The sequence below is a fragment of the Scyliorhinus canicula genome, chromosome 15 (genome assembly GCF_902713615.1).
Source record: "Scyliorhinus canicula chromosome 15, sScyCan1.1, whole genome shotgun sequence".
NCBI classification, from domain to species: Eukaryota; Metazoa; Chordata; class Chondrichthyes; order Carcharhiniformes; family Scyliorhinidae; genus Scyliorhinus; species Scyliorhinus canicula.
In genome coordinates, this window is record NC_052160.1 from 103,755,856 (window position 1) to 103,779,411 (window position 23,556).

A 23,556-nucleotide genomic window follows, 5' to 3' on the forward strand; every position below is an offset into this window, starting at 1 on the left:
TGTTAAGAGTATTTTGACACTACAACTGTGTGAGAAGGTTCTCAACAGTTCATACCCAATAACTGGCGTGTACTGATGACTCAAACCAATGTTACATATCTGAAGTTACAGATGAGTTACAGAATTTTCAAATAAACTTAAGTATTCTTATTCAGCTTAGAACAGTGGGGAGATGGGCTGTTTTGCTTTCCTATTTCTTCATGAGCCACCATCACGCCCACTAACAGCTTATCAGCAAAAAGGTCGAAAGTAGCAAGTTGAATGCTATCTATTTTCCTTAACTTCACATTAAGAATGTGGTACTCCCTCTTGTGACCCAGCTAAAAACTGATTGAACTCAACCAACAGATGGAAAACCAACAGGTAGAAATAGAAAAGAGGAATAAGGTGCAAAAAGGAGTGAGAGTACTAGTGATGGAGGTAGTACCATTTGATAGGAGCAGGCTAAAAAGAATTATGAGGAATGAAAAGGCAGGTTTACAATGAATGCTGAGCAGGATTTTCCAGCTCTTCCCGCCTTTGGGGTTTTCCCAAAATGGGTTCCCCAGCGAGATGGCCAGTGAGTAACGCAAATGGTCATCGTCTTTTGGACCGGAAGATTCCGCTCGCGGCCAAAGGTGAGCTGCCTCCGCCACAGGAAAACACATGGCGGGGGCTCAGGCTTGGGATGGGGGGAGTGGGGTGGGGGATGATTCACAGTATCCCAGCCATAAAGTGTGAATAAGGGCGATGAACTACAAACACAAATAACCTTTTGGGAATATGATGTAGAGGCAATAATAGAAAAACAACACATTCTGAATTCTCCCACCATCTTTCCGAACAGACGCCGGAATGTGGCGACTAGAGGATTTTCACAGAAACTTCATTGCAGTGTTAATATAAGCCTACTTGCGACAAGAAATATTATTATTATTGTTATAAAAGGTGATGCAAAAGCAAAATAATGCAGATGTTGGAGCTCTGAAATAAAAACACAAGTTCTGTAAAAAATCAGCAGTTCTGGCAGCATCTATGGAGAGATAAAAACAGATAATGTTTCAACTACAATATGGCTCTTCGTCAGCATAGGAGTAGGCCATTCAGCCCCTCGAGCCTGCTCCAGCTTTCGGTAAGATCATAGCTGATCTGATTATGGATTAAACTGCGCTTCCCTGTCTGCCCCATAGCTCCTCGACTCCCTTGTCAATCAAAACTCTTTAACCTAGCCTTGAATATATTCATGACCCAGCCTCCATGGCTCTCTGAGGGTAGAATTCCACGGATTAATAATCCTATGAGTGAAAAAAAACTCCTCATCTCAGTGTTAAACAGGGGATCCTTAATTTTGCACAATTCCCCCAGTTCTAGGTTCTCCCACAAGGGGAAACTCCCCTCACCTTCTCCAAAAGACTTGGGTTAACTTCTGAGGAAGAGGAGGGGTACTCAGAGGGTGCACCGTCCCAACTTTGCTCCTTACTTAGCATCAGCCCAGCTGCTAGCACCTCGGTGGGTTTGAGTGCATAGTCCAGGCCAATGAAACCCATTGGTTTGAGCATTGCATAATTGCCAGACCAGCTGCCAGAGGCTGTGACAGTCCAGGATATTGACACTCAGAACTGTGTGGGAGCCCAGCTCGATGTTGAGCCCCTGGCAGATGACAAGCCTTTGGAGTTGTCCCTGAGGTGACAGATGTTGGCTGTACTAAAGGAGATGTGTGAAGATCTGGTAGAGACTCCAGACAGTGTGTGTGCCCTGGCAAGGACAGTTGAGTCCATCTATGTCCGGAACACTGCTATCTTCCTCACTTCTGAATGTGTGGCTTCTTCTGTCAAGAGATTTGCGGCTCTCCTGCCATGCCAGACCTTGCAGCACAATCAGAAGATTCTGCACATACATTCAGACTTACAAACCATTGCATAGTCAATGACCTTCAGTCGGCATTGCCAGTGAGAGATGCACAAAGCATTTGGAGTCAAAATTAGTTTCCTCGTCATCTCAGATAAACAAGGAGGAGCTGCAGCTGTCTGCATCTGAGGGTTCCTCGAGGGCACTGCTGATGGTGACAAAGTCTCCTTCACCACCTCTGCCAGTGACACCAGTATCTCAGGATGTGTCAGTGAACGAGGCGGCTCCTGGCACCAGGTAAAAGTCCCAAGCAATGCCAGGGCACTCCAGTGAACAGAAGATGCCCACCAAGCTCTTCCAAGACAACAAGGCATTGAGAATAAAATCTGGCAATATGGCAGAACCATGCGCAGCGCATATGAACTAAAGTCGCTGAAGACACTGAAGGGTCATCAGGAGGTGATTATGGGATGTGAATGGCTGATTATGTTGTTCTCATGCACTTCATTCAATGATAGATAACTCTTATGACCATCTTTATAAGGGGTCTTAAGGTCACCTTATAGTGATTTAGGTGGCAACAGCATGACCTTTCCCAATGGAATTCAGCGGCACCCCAAAGAGAATTGTGTTGCTGTGAGCCATTCAGATGCAGCAAGTGTTTGGGTCAAAATCCTGGAACACTCTATCGAACAGCACTGGGGAATGTCTCTACGCCAGATGGACTGCAATACTTCAAGAAGGCAGCTCACACCACCTTCTCAAGGGCACTTAGGGATGGGCAATGAGGCCAAGCCAGGGATGCCCACATCCCTTGAAAGGATAAACTAAAAATATGGGTGGACAGGTTTCAGGTTTCAGATGGAGCCAGTGTTTACTGTAAGGAGACACGAACCAGTGTGTACTGTATGGAGACACGAGCCTGTGTGTACTGTATGGAGACACGAGCCTGGGTGTACTGCAAGGAGACACAAGATGATGTGTACTGCAAAGTGCCAGCTTATCACTGGAGGCAGTGGAATCTCAATTATTGCGACCAATTGTTCCTTCTATAGTCGCCCTGTTGGAAGCATGGCTCGCATTCTACCTCACCTTTGCCTCTGCATGTGGATGTCTGATTTGTGTCAAAAGCCACTCTTTAACAGATCGCTCTTGTCTCCTATTAACTAACCATCCAGTTATGCTGGGGGCGTCATCAACCAAGGCACCTGGGACTGCCTGAGGATACAGGCCGAATGGTGATGCTCCGGGTACCGTGTGCATCTATAGGATCCACAATGGCCCGCACATACTATCTGCATATTTAGAGAATTAAATCCTTTCTGGTTCATAAATGCCACTCGCGAGCCCTTGTTGGCTACATCCATGCAGTCAATGGCCTCTTGCACTTTAGGAAATCCCAGGATGGCTGCAAACCCTCTTGCTCTTTCCGCCTGGTTGTTACCCTCAATGGTAAATATTACAAAGTTGTCCACTCTCTTAAACAATGCATTAGTTATTACCTTGATATAATGATGAGCTGATAATTACGGCACACTGGAGGCCTGACTTGCTCAGCTTTGAAACTATTCCATGGCATAAAAATTTATGATCACCATAATCTTTGGGGCCATAGGCATTGGATGGCCACCCATGAAATTAGAGCATATCTCCCCTGCAATCATCTTGCTAATAGATTTGACTACAAACCTGAAGAAACGTAGCCTTCTGCGACACTGCCACTCTGGCACCTGAAAGTAATTTGAACACTGTCTGTACACCTCTCCGGCAGGGTAACTTTTTCTCCTCGAGTGGCTCTGCCTACACTCTGCTCTGGCCCTTCAGCATCACCATGCTGCGAAAGTGGCTTGCAAGCTGGCTGCTGCTGACTAGTTGAACTCTTCTCCTTCCTTTTCTGCTCCTTCTCACTCAAGGAGCTTCCAGAAGGTACTATCCCCTCCTGTGTCTCCTTTGTTTCTGCCTGCCCCCTGACAATCTCCTCTTCTAAATGACTCTCACAGCTGAACTCTGCACTGACTCAGCATCACACATTTGCTCAGAGTACTAATTTCTCTCACCGCTCGTGCAGTCTCAGTTTCATCCTCCAACTCCTCATGGGTTTCCTGATGGAAACATGTATCCTGTTCTTGTGTGCCTTAGACGACCCTTCAGAGATTCTCTCCCGCTGTTGCAACTCGTGCGACCATCATGAAATCACCCGGGCAGGTGGAAAGTTGCAGTGAATTGGCAATTTAATTACCACGACTAGCTTTTAATTGGCCTGCAGTGGAAGACGGATGGGCTTCTGACTTTTTGCCCTTTCGCCTTTCATGATATTCCAGCCAGAGTGTGTGACCTAACGTCACCAAGCCCAATTTTATAGCAGATCGGAGAGGTCATCCGCCCTCTGCAAATGTAAAATTCTGCCCAATCACTCAGGCAGAAATAAACTTCAACATCAGTTAATCCTAAAGCTACGCATAAAGCTCTCTGGTTTGAAAACAATTGTCCAGCTGTTTCAACTACTGGCCAACGATGGTTTATTACAAGCGAACAATAGCTTATTACAGCACTTAAGCTGCGCACCCGAAAAACCCTATGGACTGCATGTTCACAACTTACCTGACATTTCAATTCAGTGTCAATACCAATATTGGTCTTATGTTCTTGGTCAGGCCATCACAGATGCTGTACAGTCACAAAATTAAATTGTGAATATCTTTCAGCAAGCACATTGTAGAAAAGCAAAACCTCTTCAAATAAGAAAAATGATGTATCAAAAAACTCTGTTGTGCTAAGCTAGCATCCTCTGGCATGGTTCAGCTGAAGCAAAGGGTCTTCTTGTCTAAGTAATCCATCATATTCTGAGTTTCCTCTTCTCCAATTTGATTGCAAATTGCCCAAGTGATTAGTCTCTAATAATGATCAATTCTTTATATATAGAATGCAAGAAAAACAGCGCTGTCAATAATTTGTCACTATTTATTTAAAACATCTGGATTTGACAGTTTGTATTTATGCCCCCAAAAAATTCTGATACGGAAAAAATGTTGTTTGATTATCTCGTCAATTTCCTTCACAAATTCTTTCCTCTCTTACTCTTGAAAGTTGTTGGGCTATAGCTCTTTGGGTGCTTGAGATCCTTAAGCAACATTTTCGATACCCATTGTTCATGTGTGTAAGTTCTGTCAATGAGAATCAGCAGGTTATTTAATTGCTGGGAGCATTACGACAATGCACAATAATGTCCTCACTTTCTTGCAATTCCAACAGACATTTGTTGGTTGAGGTCAGGATTGACTAACCTCTGTCTTCTTCTCCTGCTTAACCCCAAGGGTACTGAGGTCAATTATAAGATCCATATTCTTGCTAAGCCAAATCAGCAGAGTGCAGATCAATATCCTCCAGTGATCACTTTCTGGACTGTCTGACTCAACTACTCAATGACTAAGCTGGCAAGCTTCTGAGGAATCATCAACAATTTATAATTGTTCTCATTTGCATACCTGCTTGAGGATCCTGCCGACCATGTCAAAAACAGTGACAGATAGATTCGTTATGCTCCAAGAATTTATTCATAATATGTAACAATTAACAAATAGAATAAAGCTAGATTGCAACTTTTTACAAATTTCCTCATCCATATTGTCTTCCAATTTTCATTTTCTCTCCTTCAGGAAGGAGCATCAGCAAGGTTGTAACATGAGTTCCAAGGTTCATGCCAAATGATCTTTAAGATCAGCCTGATGATGGGGCTGTGGAGGGAGGGAGGGAGCATGTTACTCAAAGCCAGTGTAGTCAGTGGTTGAATTCGATGAGCACCAGAACACTGAGGAGATGGTGAAGCTCAGGACGTGCATAAACCAACTAAAGTCTTTGCCCTCCCAGCAGCTAACTAATTGGGAACTAGATTATTTTGTTCATCACTGGAGTTTGATGCTGATATTTTTGCACTTTGATTCCACCTTCATCAAGAAAATCAATTATAAGTTGATAGGAATTCGTAAAACACAGACGCCAAGATGGTTAAATCAAAAGTTTAATGACATCATTAAGCACCGGGCACATTTGAAAAACATTATAGGGGAAACGGTGTGTGCAATTAACTATTTACAGGTACACAAGTGACACAATTTCAAAAACAACTAAATAAATCATTGTGCATGTTCACACTTGGCAAAATAAGAAAGGACTTTTTTCTCTTTAAACTATATCTATAAATCAAGTCTAACAACTGGTCAATATCTTCTCTGTCTGTTCTGCTGGGAACTTCAGTGGTTAAATGGGGCGGGATGGTGATTTCTTGGGAGTCTCACACTGTGCAATATGGGTACATTTTTGTTTTAGACCTCTCGGCCACACACACATTGCACCCGATTTGACACAATCTGATGTACGACCATGAAAACGCTGCACTCTCAACTAAAACCACTTTGTGCTTTCCAAGTACATGAAATTTTGAGTGTTACCTTAGTTACAACACCGAACAATTTTCCTTCATGCTGAATAGTTAGACAACATGATTGCACCTGCTCAGCATGGGGTAAGGCTGAATAGAAATGGCAATCAAGTTTGAAAATTGAACCAAGGTTTTCCAGTCAGTGAAGCCTCCTATGCTGCAATTTTTATTTCAGTGACAATATGAATTGACCTTGGACATAAATTGAAGTAATGCCTCATTAAGGCATTAATCCTATATTGAGCAAGAACTCGTAAGTCCAATGTATATGCACACGGCTCTGTTCAGACAATGGAATGTCTAGTATTTATCAATAAACAGAGTATAGCCCCAGGCTGACATATTGTTGTCAAAAACGTGCCTGAGAAATGTTAGTTGGCAGCCTTTCTCACCTGAAAAACAACAGCCCTCACCAGTTTGCAAATAAAATTAATATTTATTTGTTTTATCTCTGATCACGGCTTCATTCTCTGGCTTCTGATTCTCTGTTGCCTGTTGCTTTGTGCTTCAATGCTGCAGGCATATTTTATTCAGTCCCCTTCGGTTGAAATTTCTATTCCTTCTTTATATAAAACAACAAAGTCCTGTTCATCAAACAATCGATAATACAGAGAGAGCCTTTTTTCATACGTTACTGGTGCACTTGATGAAACTGCAATAAGCAAGCAATAATCCAGCAAGGAGTGGTATTTATTTGAAGCAAAGACCTATATTTGTCCAAACGCAGCAATTTTGGAGGTAATGGACATCGATAACTTGATGAAAATACAGTCATTTCTTGAGTGATATATTTTTCACACCTATATAACATTGTTGATCAGGTCTTTCCATATTTGAAGTAGGTTTCTGACTGATTTTTTTCTTGCATGGTTTGATCCCAACACTCAGTTGAAGCTGTTTTTGCAATGTCCACTTGTCATTGCACTGTCATACTTTTGAACATAATGAATTCCCTTCCCATTGTTATCTCGCCACAAAAGTGTTGTACCTTGTAAGATAAATGTTCTTGTGTCTAGTTGTGCAGGCGATATTTCTACCTCTTACAGAAATTCTGTTACTGTCCCTTTGAAACATCTGTGGGCAAGATCTCTACATTCTCCGACTAACATTTTATGAACAGACATTTAAAGAAAAAATGTACAGCTTACAAAATAACAAGTGCACAGGGATAAAGTGCAAATATGTGTGGACTGGAACTTACTTATGCTTTCACCCTTAAAATACTATGCCAACAACCCAGTTAGCTAAATGTAGCATGTGTTAGGAAAACGAAAGGTAATAGTAAATTTATATTTGCATTGGTAGGCGTTAGGAATAAGGCAGAGTTCAATTTAATGTTTCTGTGGAAGATAGGATAAAGTCTATAGTTAGATTCGTGCTGGACAGGTTTTAGTGAGGTGCTGAAGGAAATTAGTATTAGTAAAGAAATGGTTTTGGAGAATTTAATGGGATTGAAGGTGGACAGATTGCCAGGACCTGATAATCTTCATTCCAGAGTACTTAAGGAAGTGGCCTTAGAAATAGTAGATCCATTCGTGGTCATTTTCCAAAATTCTTTGGACTTTGGAATGGTTCTACAGATTGGAAGATAGCGAATGTAACCCCACTATTCAAAAAGGGAGGTAGAGAGAAAACAGTGAACTATAGAACAGGGAGTCTAACGTCAGGAGTGGGGACGTTGCTGGTGTCCTTTATCAAGGATTCCATAGCACAGCGTTTGGAAAGCAGTGGGGCAATCAGACAAAGTCAGCATGGATTTACAAAAGGAAAATTACGCTTGGCAAATCTACCAGAATTCTTTGAAGATATAACTAGTAGAGTTGACCAGGGAGAACAGATGGATGTGGTTTATTTAGACTTTTGGAAAGCTTTCGTCAAGGTCTCACATAGCAGATTAATATGTAAAGTTAAAGCGCATGGGATTATGGGTAGTATCCCGCACAGGAAAGAAAGCTGGTTAGCAGACAGGAAGCAAAAAGTTGGAATAAATGGGTCTTTTTCTGATTGGCAGGAAGTGACTAGTGGTGTAGTAGGATCCCAAATGTTCACATTATATATTAATGATTTGGGCGAGGGAACTAAATGTATCATCTCCAAATTTACAGATGATACAAAGTTGGGTGGGAGGGTGAGCTGTGAGGAGGGTACAGAGATGCTTCGGCAGGATTTGGACAGGCTGAGTGAGTGGGCACATGCATGGCAGATGCAGTTTAATGTGAATAAATGTGAGATTATCCGCTTCGGTAGTAAAAATAGGAAGGCAGATTGTTATTTGAATGGGTGTGAATTGAGAGAGGTGGATACTCAGCGAGACATTGGGGTCCTTATGCATCAGTCACTGAAAGTAAGTATGCAGGTACAGCAGGCAGTAAAGAAGGCAAATGGTATGTTCGCCTAACAACGAGAGGATTTGAGTATAGGATAGAAATGTTTGATTGCAATTGCATAGGGCATTGGTGAGGCCACATTTAGAGTATTGTTTTCAGTTTTGGTGTCCTTATCTGAGGAAGGATGTTCTTACTATGGAGGGAGTGCAGCAAAGGTTTACCAGGCTGATTCCTGGGATGGCGGGATTGTCATATGAGGAGAGATTAAGTCAGTTAGGGTTATAGTCATTGGAGTTTAGAAGAGTGAGAGGGGATCTCATAGAAACTTACAAAATTCTAACAGGATTGGACAGGGTAGATTCAGAAAGACTTCCCGATAGTGGGAGAAGTCCAGAACTAGGGGGTCATAGTTCGAGAATAAGGGGTAAACCTTTTAGGACTGGGTAGCACGGTAGCACAAGTGGATAGCACTGTGGCTTCACAGCACCAGGGTCCCAGGTTCGATTCCCCACTGGGTCATTGTCTGTGCAGTGTCTGCACATTCTCCCCGTGTATGCATGGGTTTCCTCCGGGTGCTCCGGTTTCCTCCCACAGTCCAATGACGTGCAGGTTAGGTGGATTGGCTATGCTAAAATGCCCTTAGTGACCAAAAAGGTTAGGAGGGGTTATTGGGTTAGGGGGATGAGGTGGAGGTGAGGGCTTAAGTGGGTCAGTGCAGACTTGATGGGCCGAATGGCCTTCTTCCGCACTATATGTTCTATGTTCTATGACTGAGATGAGGAAAAATTTCTTCACCTAGAGAGTGGTGAATCTGTGGGATTCGCTACCACAGAAAGTAGTTGAGGCCAAAGCATTGTAATTTCAAAAATGAATTAGATATAGCTCTTGGGGTTAAAAGGATCAAGGAATATGGGGGGAAGATGGGGTCAGGGTATTGAACTTGATGATCAGCCATGATAATACTGAATGGTGGAGTAGCTCAAAAGGCCGAATGACCTACCCCTGCTTCTATTTTCTGTGTTTCTATGGACAAATGTTTCTATGGGATTGGTTTCAAGTTTAACTGTGCTTCTATTGTGCATAGAGAGGGTTAAATCATGAAGACAATCTAAAATAGCAGATGTGTGGGATGTTGCTTTGCAACTGGAGGCCCATTTATTGCAGAAAGGCTTTTGAGTTTAATTTTTAGCTGAATGTGTTGGCAGTTGAAGATAAGACACCAGGGAGTGAACATTTCATAACTCTGCCAGAAGAGAGACTGAACAGGACAAGGGAGCTGTAAAGAAGCAGATTGCCCAAAGAACCAGATGCAGTCCAGATAACCAGGGAATTGGGACAAAGAGAATGTCTTAAGAAGACTGAAGTTAAGAAAACAGAGATTAAGATATTGTTCAGAATTGGAGGGGATGGTAAAAAAAGTGTTCTGAGTTAAAGAGACAGTTGCAGTAATCAGAATTAAAGTAGGAAAGCAGACTTCAAAAGTAAATCAAACGTTTGATGTTATTTTAATAGAGTCTGGGAATTGAGAGTTAAAGCAGTTGTGGACAGTTTTACATCAGTCAATATAAGTAAATCCTGAAGGGGGTGCAAAACCTGGATATTGGATTCATTGTTAAAGGCAGAATGAAATCTTGAGTTAAACAGTAATTTGGAAAACTTAGACTGGATTTCGGAATGCAATCCGCTGATGGAAAGCATTGTTATGAAAGATTTTAAAGCTTGTTTTTTGGGGTGAGTGGAGTCTGGAAACTCTCATGTGACAATCATTTTGGGGATTCTGAAAAGATATCCACAGGTGCCAACTTGGGTTCAGAGTGGTGTGTGTGTTCTGACACAGCCGGTCTATGTGTTAAAGGAACTCTATTACTGAGACCATTGTAGCTTAAGACATACTTTGCAATCCATATTAGTTTTAAAATATGTGTGTATGTGTTAAGATAAGGGAGGAGCAAAGGGGTATTGTAGCATAATCCAACCTTTCGTGTTTAATAAGTGTTTTTGTTTCCTTGTTGTTAAAACTAATGAGCAGCCATGTTCCCCCACATTTTCTAAAAGAAGGGACAAAGTTGAGGTCTTTTGAGCCAGTGTTCCATTCTAGAATCTTACCGTTCAGTTATCAGTTATAACATCAACTGAGATCCAATACCTGTTTACAGTCAAATGAGATTCATAATCACATCTGATTCAATAAATAAACAGCCAGGCATTGCAGTAATATTTGCAGAAAAACACAATCTTTGCCTCTGTACATCAATTATTTTTGTCTTACAATTCTGGCGGTAAAGATTTTACGCACAAAAAGAATCCCAGTCATTGATCAAAATTTAGAGAAATCTATCGCCTAACCCAAAAACCAATAGTTCATGCATTTGTACATGTAACCTGATTTTTTTTTATACGAGATATGGAAAAATGCGAAGAATACTTACACATTGAGGTGCTGGTTGAAGACGATTCTTTTCACTGGTTCAGCTGAATGGAAAAAGAAAAATGCCATTTATACCTTAATCAATAAAACTACTGAAGCTTAATATTTCAGATCCAATCTGACATTGCACTGTTTAGCTTTGATTGCAGTATAATTAGACAGTGCTAAAAATGAGAGAAATTGATGTCCCATTACCTTTCTACTGGCTATTGTTACACAGTCAAAAAAAGCCACAGGATTGGATTAAATCAGGGAAAATTGAAAGTCCTGAGATTTCCAATGCTTTTGCTGATTGTCATGATTGATTTGCTGATTCTATATTGAATTTGGAAACAGTTTGTGTAGGAGTGCAGTTTTGTGAAGTTAGTTGATTCTGAGAGTCTGTCAATGGGCCCATCCACTCTAATTCCAGAAAGGAATTGATTCACGATCAAGGTGGGTAGGAAGGGGAAGAACCCGAGGATTGCGTTTTAAAAGTTTAGAAGATGCCTCCCGTGAGCTGATTGTATGGAAGATTGACAATATGGCCTCAGGAAAGAGGGGAATGCATTTACTGTGCCCTCGCCCTCCAAAAATGAATCGAACGGGTCTTGCTTTGCTGTCCCAGGTTCGACTGCCACACCTTTCCTTGTGCTCCTTGGGTAGGGGTAGGGAGGGAAATCAAGCAGGAATCCAGGTTCTACCTCCTTATCATTTACATTCAGTGGTGTGGTATGGGCTTGGGTGGCCTAGTTTCTTTTGTGGGCAAGGGGGAAGCACTCAACCATTATTTCTTGCCTCCCTTTAACTGTAAGGTTTCAAGAAAACCTTGGGAAACTTGACTCGTAAGCATTAAATGCAAAAGTCTGTTAAAATCTGAGGCATGTAAGTTAATTAAAGTATTTAAAATACTGACTCATCACAGTAGCACAGTGGGTAGCACTGTTGCTCTGCAACTCCAAGGTCTTAAGTTCGATTCCCTTGGGTCACTGTCTGCACGTGCAGAGTCTGCACGTTCTCCCTGGGTGTGCATGGGTTTCCTCCGAGTGCTGCAGTTTCCTCCCAAGAGTCCCGAATGACGTGCTTGTTAGGTGAATTGGACATTCTGAATTCTCCCTCAGTATACCCGAACAGGTGTCGGAATGTGGCGACTAGGGGCTTTTTCACAGTAAATTCATTGCAGTGTTAATGTAAGCCTACTTGTGACAATAAAGATTATTATTATTATCCCTCAAGAGTAGGTTACTCAACCCCCACCAACGACATCCTCCCTCCCCCACACTAACACTTCTGACACCAGCACCCCGGCCTGCCTTGGTTAAATCACATTTGCGATGGGTGAGAGTAGAATTTCTGATTTTTCAGAAATATTGTCCCTTTGCCACCCATCCTGTGTGTGTAAATATCCCCCAATAGCACTATAATGAGAAACATTTGGTTCTAATCAAGACCTGACAATGCCATGATAACTGCCGATTTAAATTGGAATTCCAATCTTGGAACCTGCATTTCCCTTTTAGCATTTCGGCCACAAGGTCTCTCTGTAAAAAGATTTATTTTTAATATACTTCAAAATGTTGAAGAAATTATACATGGACTTTGAAATCATTTTCACTTCTCTAATTTTTAATCCATGATGTTTGTTTCTTCAACTGTTGCACTGTGCACTTTCTGTACTCACCTTCAAGTTCTAATCAATTAAATGCTTTCCACATTGTTCAATAAGGTTTATAGAAAACAAACGTATTTCGGACACATTTAATTTTGCAGAGCAAACCCGTGAAGGAAGTATCCAAGTCTTACAAAGTGCACTGCTCATACACATGAATAATATCTTAGCCAATGCCAAGTACGTCCAATTCAAGGCAGGGTTGGGTTTGAGGTCTGCTGTTAATTATTGACAGATAAATCACTTATCTGAGGGTATTGAGAACAAGTTGACAAAGTATCCTAAAGCTGGAGACAGAGAAAATAATGTAGATAAGTGTAATTTGTTCCAGAAAGATTTGAATCCTTTAGATCATTGGATCAATAAATAATAAATTCCACTCAAATTCAGTGGATTGGAAAATGGGAAATGGAAAATGGAAAAGCCATGGCATGAGCTGATCAGGAAAGGAATTTGAGCAAAATAGTTGAAATCATCAGCCGAATATTGGCCACAGGATTTCGTTAACAAATGGATATAGCCAAAAAACGTGGGCCGGGATTCTCCCAGCCTCCGCTCCGAAATTGCGCTCGGCATGGGGCGCAAACCTCCGGCGTCTGGAGAATCGGCACCAGTCGCGCACGCATGGTCGATGCGGCGCCGGTCGGGGGCATTGAAAGAGGCCCCCGCGGCAATTCTCTGCGGTCGACCGGCTAAGTTCCCGCCGACGTGGTTCACGTATGGTTCCACCCGGCGAGAGCTCGGGGTCGCTGCTGCGGTGACCGTTCTGGTGGGGGACGGGGAGGATCAGTCTCCGCTGGGGCGGCCTCCAAGATGGCCAGGCTCGCGATCGGGGGCTGTCAAGTGTGATGTGAATACAGGTCAGTTTTGGTCACTATATGGATATTACTTTTGAGAGCATGAAATGTATGGCAAGGAAGATAACTTCCAATCTGACAAAACTGACCTATAAGGAAAGACAAAGGAAGTTAAGCCTGTTTTCTTTGGAAAAAAAGTAACTGAGGTTTCCAGGTGACCTAGAAGATGCTTGATGTATCGATCCAAGATGTTCATATTGACAAATGGTCTAAGGTCTAAAGGGGATTTTCTTTAAAAAGGAAAGAAAAATCAATAAAACCATTTCACACAGATAGTGGGAGACATAGGGCTGTATTCTCTGCAGTCCCACGCCAAAATCACGCTTGGCACAGGGGCGGAGAATTGATGTTCCAGACTGAAACGGGTCCGGCGCTGCTCCGGTGATTCTCCAGTCCCCAGAGAATTGCTTGTCCGCGAAATACACCGCACTGCTTGGGTCCATTGCCAGAGGCACTTCCGAAGATACTCCGATCCCGACCGGCCGAATTTCCGATGGCGTGGAACTAACGTGGTATGGCCAGTCGGGACTCTTGTGTGGGTCTGCAGCTGCCCTGGTGGGGGGCGGGGGGATCAAGCACCAGTGGGGGGACTTTATGGGTGGCCGGGACAGCGATCGGGCGGATCCGATGCAGCGGCACGTGGCAGATCTGGAGGTCCTTGTTTCTTGGTCTTGGTCTGTGGTCTGAGTCCACCATGGCACTCGGCGCAGCTGCTGGAGGCCACCACCATGCGCATGCGTAGACTTGGAACCGGAAGTGTGGGGGCCCGTATTCACAGTCAAAGCTGCGTGAAGTTCCCCGGGTCCCTGCTAGCCCCTTGCAGGTAGGTGAATAGCCATTTCTTTTTTGCAGTAAACTGTGGAGTGAAACGCCAGCGTTTTTACGTGGCATGGGGACATAGCTCCATTTTTGGAGAATCTAGCCCGTAGTGTGCAGAACCTTCTGCTGGATCTCTCTATACCAGCTCCTTTGTACAACTGGCAATGACTTGGTGGAGGATTGCATTAGAAATCAGTCTGTTAACTTCCCATTCTTTTGGGGATTTCCCAGCTGTATATGGGAGCACACAATGGGGTAAATCTCCTGGTCCTGCCCCCCACAGGAATTGCCGTAAGTGGGATGTTAAACCTGAAGAACCATTGAAAGATCCATTGACCTTGGAGTGGAATTGCCAGCCTCGGAGAGGGCAGGAAGTAATTCCCCCCGGTCTGTAACAATACGCAAGTATAAGCATAGTATCTCAAAACCATCAGCCTCTGGTCTGGGGCCATGCCAGATTTCAGGTCTCACTCGATTTGAGCTCAGGCAGTTGGAGCCATAGTCGGTTCAGGTCAATCGGGGTTCGGTGGGCCTAGGGTGCTCGGAGCATTGGAATAGACTGGCAAACAAGCAGTGAAATGGATAACTAGTCAGGTGCCACAGGCGCCAACGCTTAGCCAAATTGTCCAAGTAAGTTATTTTTTCAAATACTTTACTCAATTAAAATTTATGCATGACACATTCCAAAAATGTATGGTTTTCAGATAACTTTGGTTTTGGACAGCCGGATTTAAGGTGCTGTACTGCCTAATCATCTGACCAGTTTCCTGTTATTTGCATCATGGCAACACTGGCACAATGGATGCCGCCTCAGTCTTGGAGTCCAGCAATTTAAGGGCTGACACCAGGAGGGCAAAGAAATTGAATGGGGAAAAAAAACAATATAATCCATTGCAGGGGAATCAATGACAATCGCTTGGGCTGGAAGTTCAATCAGCTGCTCAGAGGCAACACTGTACTGCCGCAGGCATCCAAGACCTGCTAAAACCATTCCGGACACTCATTGCAAGTGGGAGTCGGACATCTAACCACAACCTCAAAGCTGAAACATTATCCAGGGATAAAGCTGCACCTCTGTAGGTGTCGAAGCTCCCACCACCATGAAGATGCAACTTAATTCTGCTAAACAGCAACTTGCATTTAAATGAAAATGAAATTAACATAAAAATTGTTTATTGTCATGAGTAGGCTTCAATGAAGTTACTGTGAAAGGCCCCTAGTCGCCACATTCCGGCACCTGTTCGGGGAGGCTGGTACGGGAATTGAACCGTGCTGCTGGCCTGCCTTGGTCTGCTTTAAAAGCCAGCGATTTAGCCCAGTGTGGTAAACCAGCCCCTTTAACAACTTTATCGTAGTCCCAAAGCAACAGAAGTATTGTGAAAGAAAAGTTGACATTGAGCCACATCAGTCAATATTTGGACAGGCTATCAAAAGCTAGGATAAACAGGTAGGTTGAAAGGACCACCTGAAAGAAGGAGAGAGAGAGATAGAGATGCAGGTTGGTTTAGGGAGAGATTTTCAGACCTCATGGCCTAGACAGCGGAAGGCACATTTGCCAATGTTGCAGTGGTTAAAATTGGGAATATCATAATTGGACAAACACAAAGATCTGGGGTGACTGGGATTTTGCAGGAGATACAGAGATAGGAAGTGGTAATGTTATGTTGGGAAAAGTAAAGCATCTTGAGGATGGAGTGGCCAGAGTGGATATGGAGCCAGAAGCTCACTTCAAGTCCAAAATTAGGCCAGATTTGCAAATAGTCTGGTTTAGCCTCCGGCAAGAGAGGAGTGGAGTCAGTAGCTAGTGAATGGAGACCATAGCAGAGACAGAAGACAATGGCTTCCATTTACCCAATAGTTAGCTGGAGGAAATTTGTGCTCATCCAACACTGAATGTCGATAATACAGACTAGCAGATCAGAGGCATTGGATCAGCACAGGGGGCCATCAGAATATGTGAGTAAACTGATTCTGTGCTTACAGCTGGTATCACAGAAGGACCGTGTGGGGGTCCTTTCTGTTTATTCCCTTATTTGCCCTTCCTTTTATTTTGCTGTTATCATTTTTGATCCATGGGTGATTAATGGACATGGATCTTTAAGTCAGGCAGCAGAAAGAATGAGGAATTGAGAAGTTACAGGAGAGAACACACTGCTAATCTCTGCAAGTTTGAAAATTATTTTGGCACCAGAGAGAGATGGAGTGGCACTTGGTTTGATTGATTGGCTGGTGACCAATGAATTGGCCAAAAGGCCATACTCTGCCAGGTAACAGATGGTGATTAGGTCATAGAATTTACAGTGCAGAAGGAGGCCATTCGGCCCATCGAGTCTGCACCGGCTCTTGGAAAGAGCACCCTACCCAAGGTCAACACCTCCAACCTATCCCCATAACCCAGTAACCCCACCCAACACTAAGGGCAATTTTGGACACTAAGGGCAATTTATCATGGCCAATCCACCTAACCTGCACATCTTTGTGACTGTGGGAGGAAACCGGAGCACCCAGAGGAAACCCACGCACACACGGGGAGGATGTGCAGACTCCGCACAGACAGTGACCCAAGCCGGAATCGAACCTGGGACCCTGGAGCTGTGAAGCGATTCGTGCTATCCACAATGCTACCGTGCTGCCCAGTCCTATCCCAGTCGGATGGTTCTCAGAGACTTCAGGGAGCAGTTGAGTCCTAGACACAGAAAGACAAGGACATGCTTTCTCTCCCTCTCCAGAAAAGCTGTGAGTGCTGTATTCCTGAAACTGCAGAGAATGAATGAATATATCTACAGGAAAACCATTTGAGGCTGCAGAAAAAAGACAAGGGCTGGGGATTCTCCATCCACCAGATTTCAGGTTCAGCACACCGGCGGGAAGCTCCGTTTCTCCACCTGGTCACTGGGGTTTCCCATTGTGCAGCAATCCCACGCCGTCGGGAAACCCCCGGACTGCCGGCAAAATGGAGCATCCCGACAGCGGAGAATCCACCCACTGACTCTCTCTTTCTCGCTCTCTCCAGAAAGGTCATGAATGCTGTATTCATGAAACTACAGAGACCTGAAGGAATCTACTGTAAAACCTCAAACTGAAAGGAAAGTTTGAAGAGGAGTAATATTCTGCAAACACTCATTTGAAATAAATATTCTTTTTCTCTCTCGCTTATTATTTTAACCCCCTTTCTTCCCCTCTGTGTTTTTCTGTCTTGTGTGTATGTGTGTGTGTAGAGGGCCTAGTAAAGTTGAAGTGGGGAATTCAGAATTAGGCACTAGTTAACCAGCCATTTTGCTGTATATTTCATTATAGTTTTTATAAATAAACAGCAACTGTGTTTATATTTACAAACCTGGTGACTGTAATTATTGGTCAAAGGCTTTGGGTGTTTTTCTAAGAATTATTAGTTAATTCACTTGTGTTGTGACTCTGGGTCAAGTGGGGCTGTAATTGACCACACACTAGCCAAGGGTGTCGCAACAACAGCATGCAGATGCACATTTTCAAGGAGGCCGAGAATAGATCCTTGGAGAATGGAACAGGCGCGGAAAGGGAAGCCAGTGCAGTTCGTTCTCTAGGCTATGACTGAAAGATAAAAATGAAGCCCAGTGTAGTCCTGCTCTGCTGGTTGACAGTAGAGAGCATTGTAGGAACATTGTGTGCTCAACTGTGTAATGCGGAAAATAAATTTCCAAGGAAAGTTACAATGGAGAAATACTGAAGTAATTAGCACACTGGGAATGATAGCACACACTGTTTATGTTACTGGGATAGCAATCTAAAGGCCTGGACTGTATGATCTGTAGACATGGTTCGTATCCCACTATGGCATCTGGGTTCTTTAACTTCAGTTAATTAAAAAAGTTTAGAATTGGCAAAAAAACCCACTATTATCAATAATGGAGACCATATAACTACCAGGTTGTCATTACAATCTCAGCTGGTTCACTATGTATTTTAGGGAAGGAAATTGCTGTTCTTACGTGCTCTGGTTTACAGACTTCAGACCCACACAATTTGATTCATGCTTAACTGTCCTTTAAAATGGCTTAAATAACCCATTTATTTGTTGGGAAGACAATTTAGTACAATATTCTCAAGGGCAATTTGGGGGATACAATAAATGTTGACTTTCCCATAAATGAATATAATGAAAAAAAATGTAGGCTCAATAGACAATTAGATATGGATTCTGGAGGAAGAAAACATTGAGGTACACGGAGATAAATGGCTGGGAAACAATAACAAGGAGCCAATTTGTTGAGGGCAGATAATTGTATCTCATTTTCTCAATAGATGATGTGGCTAAAATATAGGTAGTAGTGGAGAATGTCAAAATTGGGTTTCAGATTTTCTTTCTTTTCTGATGTGTACAATTAGGTCAAAGAGGTTTCTGTGTTTCTTCGAAAATATGATGCCTTTCCTTTCAAATCATTTTTTGTTTCATAAAATTATAAATAAATAAAATGTCATTTCCCAAAATAGCCATGTTGACTTTTATTGCAGTAACTTGAAGTATAGATAGGTCGCCATTTTATTGCTACATATATCAATATAAACTTCAAAATTGTTTGGAAGGGAAAGCAAATTTTGCCTCAGAGCAAAAGGTGGTTTATGTTGAAGTGGTATCTCTGTATTTCAAAGCAATTATTGTAATAGAAATGATGCAGTCTGGTTGACTCTTTTTCTTGATCTTGATTCAAAAAAGGGTGGCACAGTGGTTAGCACTGCTGCCTCACAGAGCCAGAGACCCAGTTTCAATTCTGGCCTTGGGTGACTGTGTGGAATTTGCACGTTCTCCCTGTGGCTGCATGGTTTTTCCTCTGGGTACTCTGGTCCCATAGTCCAACGATATGCAGGTTAGGTGGATTGGCAGGATCAATGTGTGGAGTTGTGGGGAGAGGGCGTGGGAGAGTGGATCTAGGCAGTGTTCTTTTCGAGGGTTGGTGCAGACTCGATGGGCTGAATGGCTTCTGTCTGCACTGTAGAGATTCTAGGGATTCTTTGCACAAATGCCGCTGTCATAAAATTGTTGATTAGCAGATCCTTAAAAAGCAGGCAAATCCTTATTGATGCTCATTAATTTTCTACAATCATTATTGTACTTTTGATGGGTCTTGTCTCTTTTTTTTGAAGACTTTCAGGTTACTTTCTCCATCGCCAGGGTTTAAGCACAAAGATCAAGGGCAGGATTTCTGCCATCTCCCACATTGTGTTTTCTGGCAGTAGATGCAACTCATCATTGGCTGACAGCGGCAGCTTCTGATCCCGTCGATGTCTATGGCATTTTGTGTGGCTCTCCCGGCCCACTGCCGGGGAACCCGCAGTGGGAAGGGGGCTTCCAATCCCGCTGGTGGGAAGGGCAAGAAAATCCCATCCCATGACACTCCACTGCAGTACTGAGGAAGTGCTGCAATGTCGGAGGTGCTGTCTTTCAGATGCGATGTTAATCAAAGGCCCCAACTGCCTGCTTGAGTGGATGTGGACGATCCCCAGCCCTATTTCAAAGGAGATCTGGGGAGTTCTCCTTAATGTCTTGGCCAATATTTATTCCCTCCACTGAAAACCATAAAAACAGATTATCTGATCATTATCACATTGGTAATTGTGGTGTGTAAATTGCCTGCCACATTTCCTATATTACAACAATGATTGCACTTCAAAAGTGTTTCATTAACTATGAAGCACTTTGAGATGTGCAGTGCTCAGGAAAAGTGCTATATAAATGCAAGGTCATCTTTCTTGCTCATTATAACTCTGCCTGTTTCAATGGTGTCTCACCCCCTGCCTGTTTGTTTTCTATTGTTCCTCCTTCTACTGGCCTACTGAGCCTGAGATCACCTGTGTCTTAATCTCAGTCTATCTCCATCCCTTGCTCCCTTACTGCCATCAATTTTCTTACTACATAAAAGTTCTTGTCCATCATTGCAGTGTTTGCACCACAATACACTGCACAGGGAGAATGAATACAAAACAAAGTGCTAAGAGAGTGTCCAGTAATACGGAACCGATTTGCATTTCAAAACAACAGAGTAAAAATATTCCACACCCACATACAGAAGCAGTAATTGTTTCCAAACAAACAAAAACCTCTGCAGAATATCAATTTCCAATCTCCCACACGACTGCATCACAGAAATGAAAAGACTCACTCTGCTTGAATTTACAAACACAAGAACAAAACAATTTTAAAGGCATGGTGGTGCCCAAGCTCATTTACCCTGATTAAAAAGAAGACTTGTGTTGTTTGAGGGAAAACAAAGGTCAGTAAGGGCATCAAAATTGCATCTTTCTGCCTTTTTCTATTCATTTTAAATCCATTTGTAATTGCTGAGTCTTTCTTTTGCAGTCCTTTTACTTTCCCTTCGATTCCAATTATTTTCTGGCCTCCTTTCTTCAGCAGCAACATTATCAGATTATGGTTTAACGTTATCTGCTTCATTGCAAAGCAACCACCGTGCGATCAAACATTGCAAATGACTTCAAAGTCAACCTTTGTTTTTGATATAATTCCCAAGGCAGCGACAGTATCTACTGCACCTGCATAAATGAGCTTACCAAGTTTGCAGAGAATAACAGTACCTGTGGATAAATGTATTGAGAACACCCAAATGAGTTACAAAACTTTGATTAAAAAGGGTGCATATCATCTACGATGTGGAACGTTTTAGGTACACGTGTTCACATGAGCAAACCGTTATAGTTCTCATGATTTTTCTAACCCCGCTTTTGCTCAAATGATCTGGCTCTAATGGAACACATTTTTTGTTACAATGTGAAATCTGCATCTTTCAACCTGGTAATGTCACTTGTGCCGAACAATTCACCAGTGTGTGTTATAAATTGCATGGAAGATTCTCACTCTTTAAATAATTGGAAAAAAACCTCACTAACTTGGTGTGTATTTATATTGTTCCAAGTTGGAACAAGGTAACTTTAAGAGTCAAATCACGTGACATATTGATGTCATCGACTGTTTGGGCGGGCAAACAGGCAGTCTATCCTAACAGGTTGAAGAGTAAACACCTTTCCAATAAACCTCTTGTTTGTAAGTACCTTCGTGGTCTGCAAGCGTGTCCTTTAAAAATGCCACAAAGGCAACTGACGAGGAGGAGATCAGAACCACGCTGGCAGATTTCCAGAGGAGTAACACACAAATAGAAAAATCGTGATTCATGCAAATCGGTAGCAAAACCAAACCAAAGTTGAGATATAGATTTTGGAAAACAACATTGAAAAAAAGCTTGCTATGTGCTCTGGCCATAAGGATCTGGGACAATAAAGGGAGCACTGCGAGTAGCAAGTACCCGTAAGGGTCCTTCCTATTTATTTAATGACTATTTCCTTATTTCCACTTTCTTTTATTTTTGCTGTGAAATTTTTGATTCATGGATGACTTATGGACATGTGTCTTTAAGGCAAGTAGCCTGTGCTTTAATTTAGGCAGAGGGTGGGCAGTACGGTGGCACAGTGGTTAGCATTGCTGTCTACGGTGCTGAGGACCCGGATTCGAATCCCAGCCCTGGGTCACTCTCCGTGTAGAGTTTGCACATTCTCCCCGTGTCTGCATGGGTTTCACCCCCGCAACCTAAAGATGAGCAGGGTAGGTGGATTGGCCATGCTAAATTGCCCCTTAATTGGAAAAAATAATTGGGTATTCTAAATTTAGTGAAAAAAAAATTTAGGCAGAGGAATTTTGCAGCAAGAGAGAGATCATCTGTGTTGGTTCAAACTGTAACTGTAGATTCATCGGCAGGAATTGGCTGGGACTCCGCCCGATTGATTTGGCTAGTGGCCAATGAAATGCCCGAAAATGCTGTGCTCTGCCCGGTAACGGATGGTGATTGGATCTGATCCCACTGGAATGTCTTTCAGAGCTTCAGAAGTAGAGTTTGGTTTGAGAGGATATGCTATCCTCTCCTCTCCGTTTTTCTCTGGAAAAGCGGTGTCTCTGAACTGGCAGGAAGCTTGCATGAATCTACGTACAGGCAGAGTCCAGAACCGTCTAACTCTTTCTTCTGAAAGAAGTCTTACAACACCAGGTTAAAGTCTGAGGAAGGAGCAGTGCTCCAAAAGCTAGTGTTTGAAACAAACCTGTTGGACTTTAACCTGGTGTTGTAAGACTTCTTACTGTGCTCACCCCAGTCCAATGCCGGCATCTCCACATCTTTCTTCTGAAAGGCAAAGGCAGAACCGGCCAACGTTTTAGCAACAGAAAGATAGAGGCCTGAATGCAAACCTTGAGCTGAAGTTTGATGAGAAATAAAGGGCGGGATTCTCTGAACCCCCACCGGTGGGAATTCTCCGCTACCCGAGATTTGGCAGGGGTGGGAATCGCGCCGCGCCAGTCGGCGGGCCCCCAGCGGCGATTCTCCGGCCTGTGATGGGCGAAGTCCCGCCGCTGACAAGCCTCTCCCGCCGGCATGGATTAAACCACCTACCTTACCGGCAGGATTGATAGCACGAGGGGGGGCGCTCCCATGGTGGCCTGGCCCGCGATCGGGGCCCACCGATCGGCGGGCGGGCCTGTGCTGTGGGAGCACTCTTTTTCTTCCGCCTTCACCATGGTCTTCACCATGGCAGACGCGGAAGTGACCCCCTCCCCTGCGCATGCACCGGTATGACATCAGCAGCTGCTAACGCTCCGGCAAAGTCCTTTCAGCCCCGGCTGGCATGGCGGCAAAGGCCATTCACGCCAGCTGGCAGAGCGGGAACCACTCCGGTGTGGGCCCAGCCCCTCAATGTGAGGGCTTGGCCCCTAAAGGTGCGGAGATGTCCGCACCTTTGGGGCGACCCGACGCCGGAGTGGTTCATGCCACTCCAACATGCCTGGACCCCTTGCCCCGCTGGGTAGGGGAGAATCCCGGCCAAAGTGTCCCTCCAGAAAGCCTGCTGCCTGTGAGTACTGCATTTTTCTAAACTACAGGAACCCTGAATGAATGACTCTACAAAGAAGACCATTATACGCTGTAAATCAGAGACTTTAATCAGCAAGCTTGCTACAAAAAAAGTGTGTTAACAAACCACCATCTGAAGCAAAGACTCTTATCTTTTGACCTTCATCATTATTATCTTTTATCCATTTCCACTCTCTGCGTTATTCAAAGGATGAATGTTTTTCATTGTAGTGCATGCGCACTTGAAATGGCCTGAAGTCGCCATTATGAAGACTTTGTCCTCGGAGAAAACAATAGAAGGAGTGGGTGAGATTTTTGCAATATTTGGTT

At 43.4% G+C, this 23,556-nt stretch overlaps 1 protein-coding gene across 4 annotated transcripts in view; it reads right to left on the bottom strand.

Moving 5' to 3' along the window:
* LOC119978275 (synaptotagmin-B) overlaps positions 1–23,556 on the bottom strand; it is an 835,178-nt gene that overhangs the window by 403,963 nt on the left and 407,659 nt on the right. For all 4 annotated transcript variants that reach the window (XM_038819768.1, XM_038819769.1, XM_038819766.1 and 1 more), the window contains one exon: positions 11,022–11,064. In XM_038819768.1, the coding sequence (XP_038675696.1) occupies positions 11,022–11,025 (4 nt within the window). In that variant the 5' untranslated portion in view covers positions 11,026–11,064. The remainder of the gene's footprint in view (positions 1–11,021; positions 11,065–23,556) is intronic.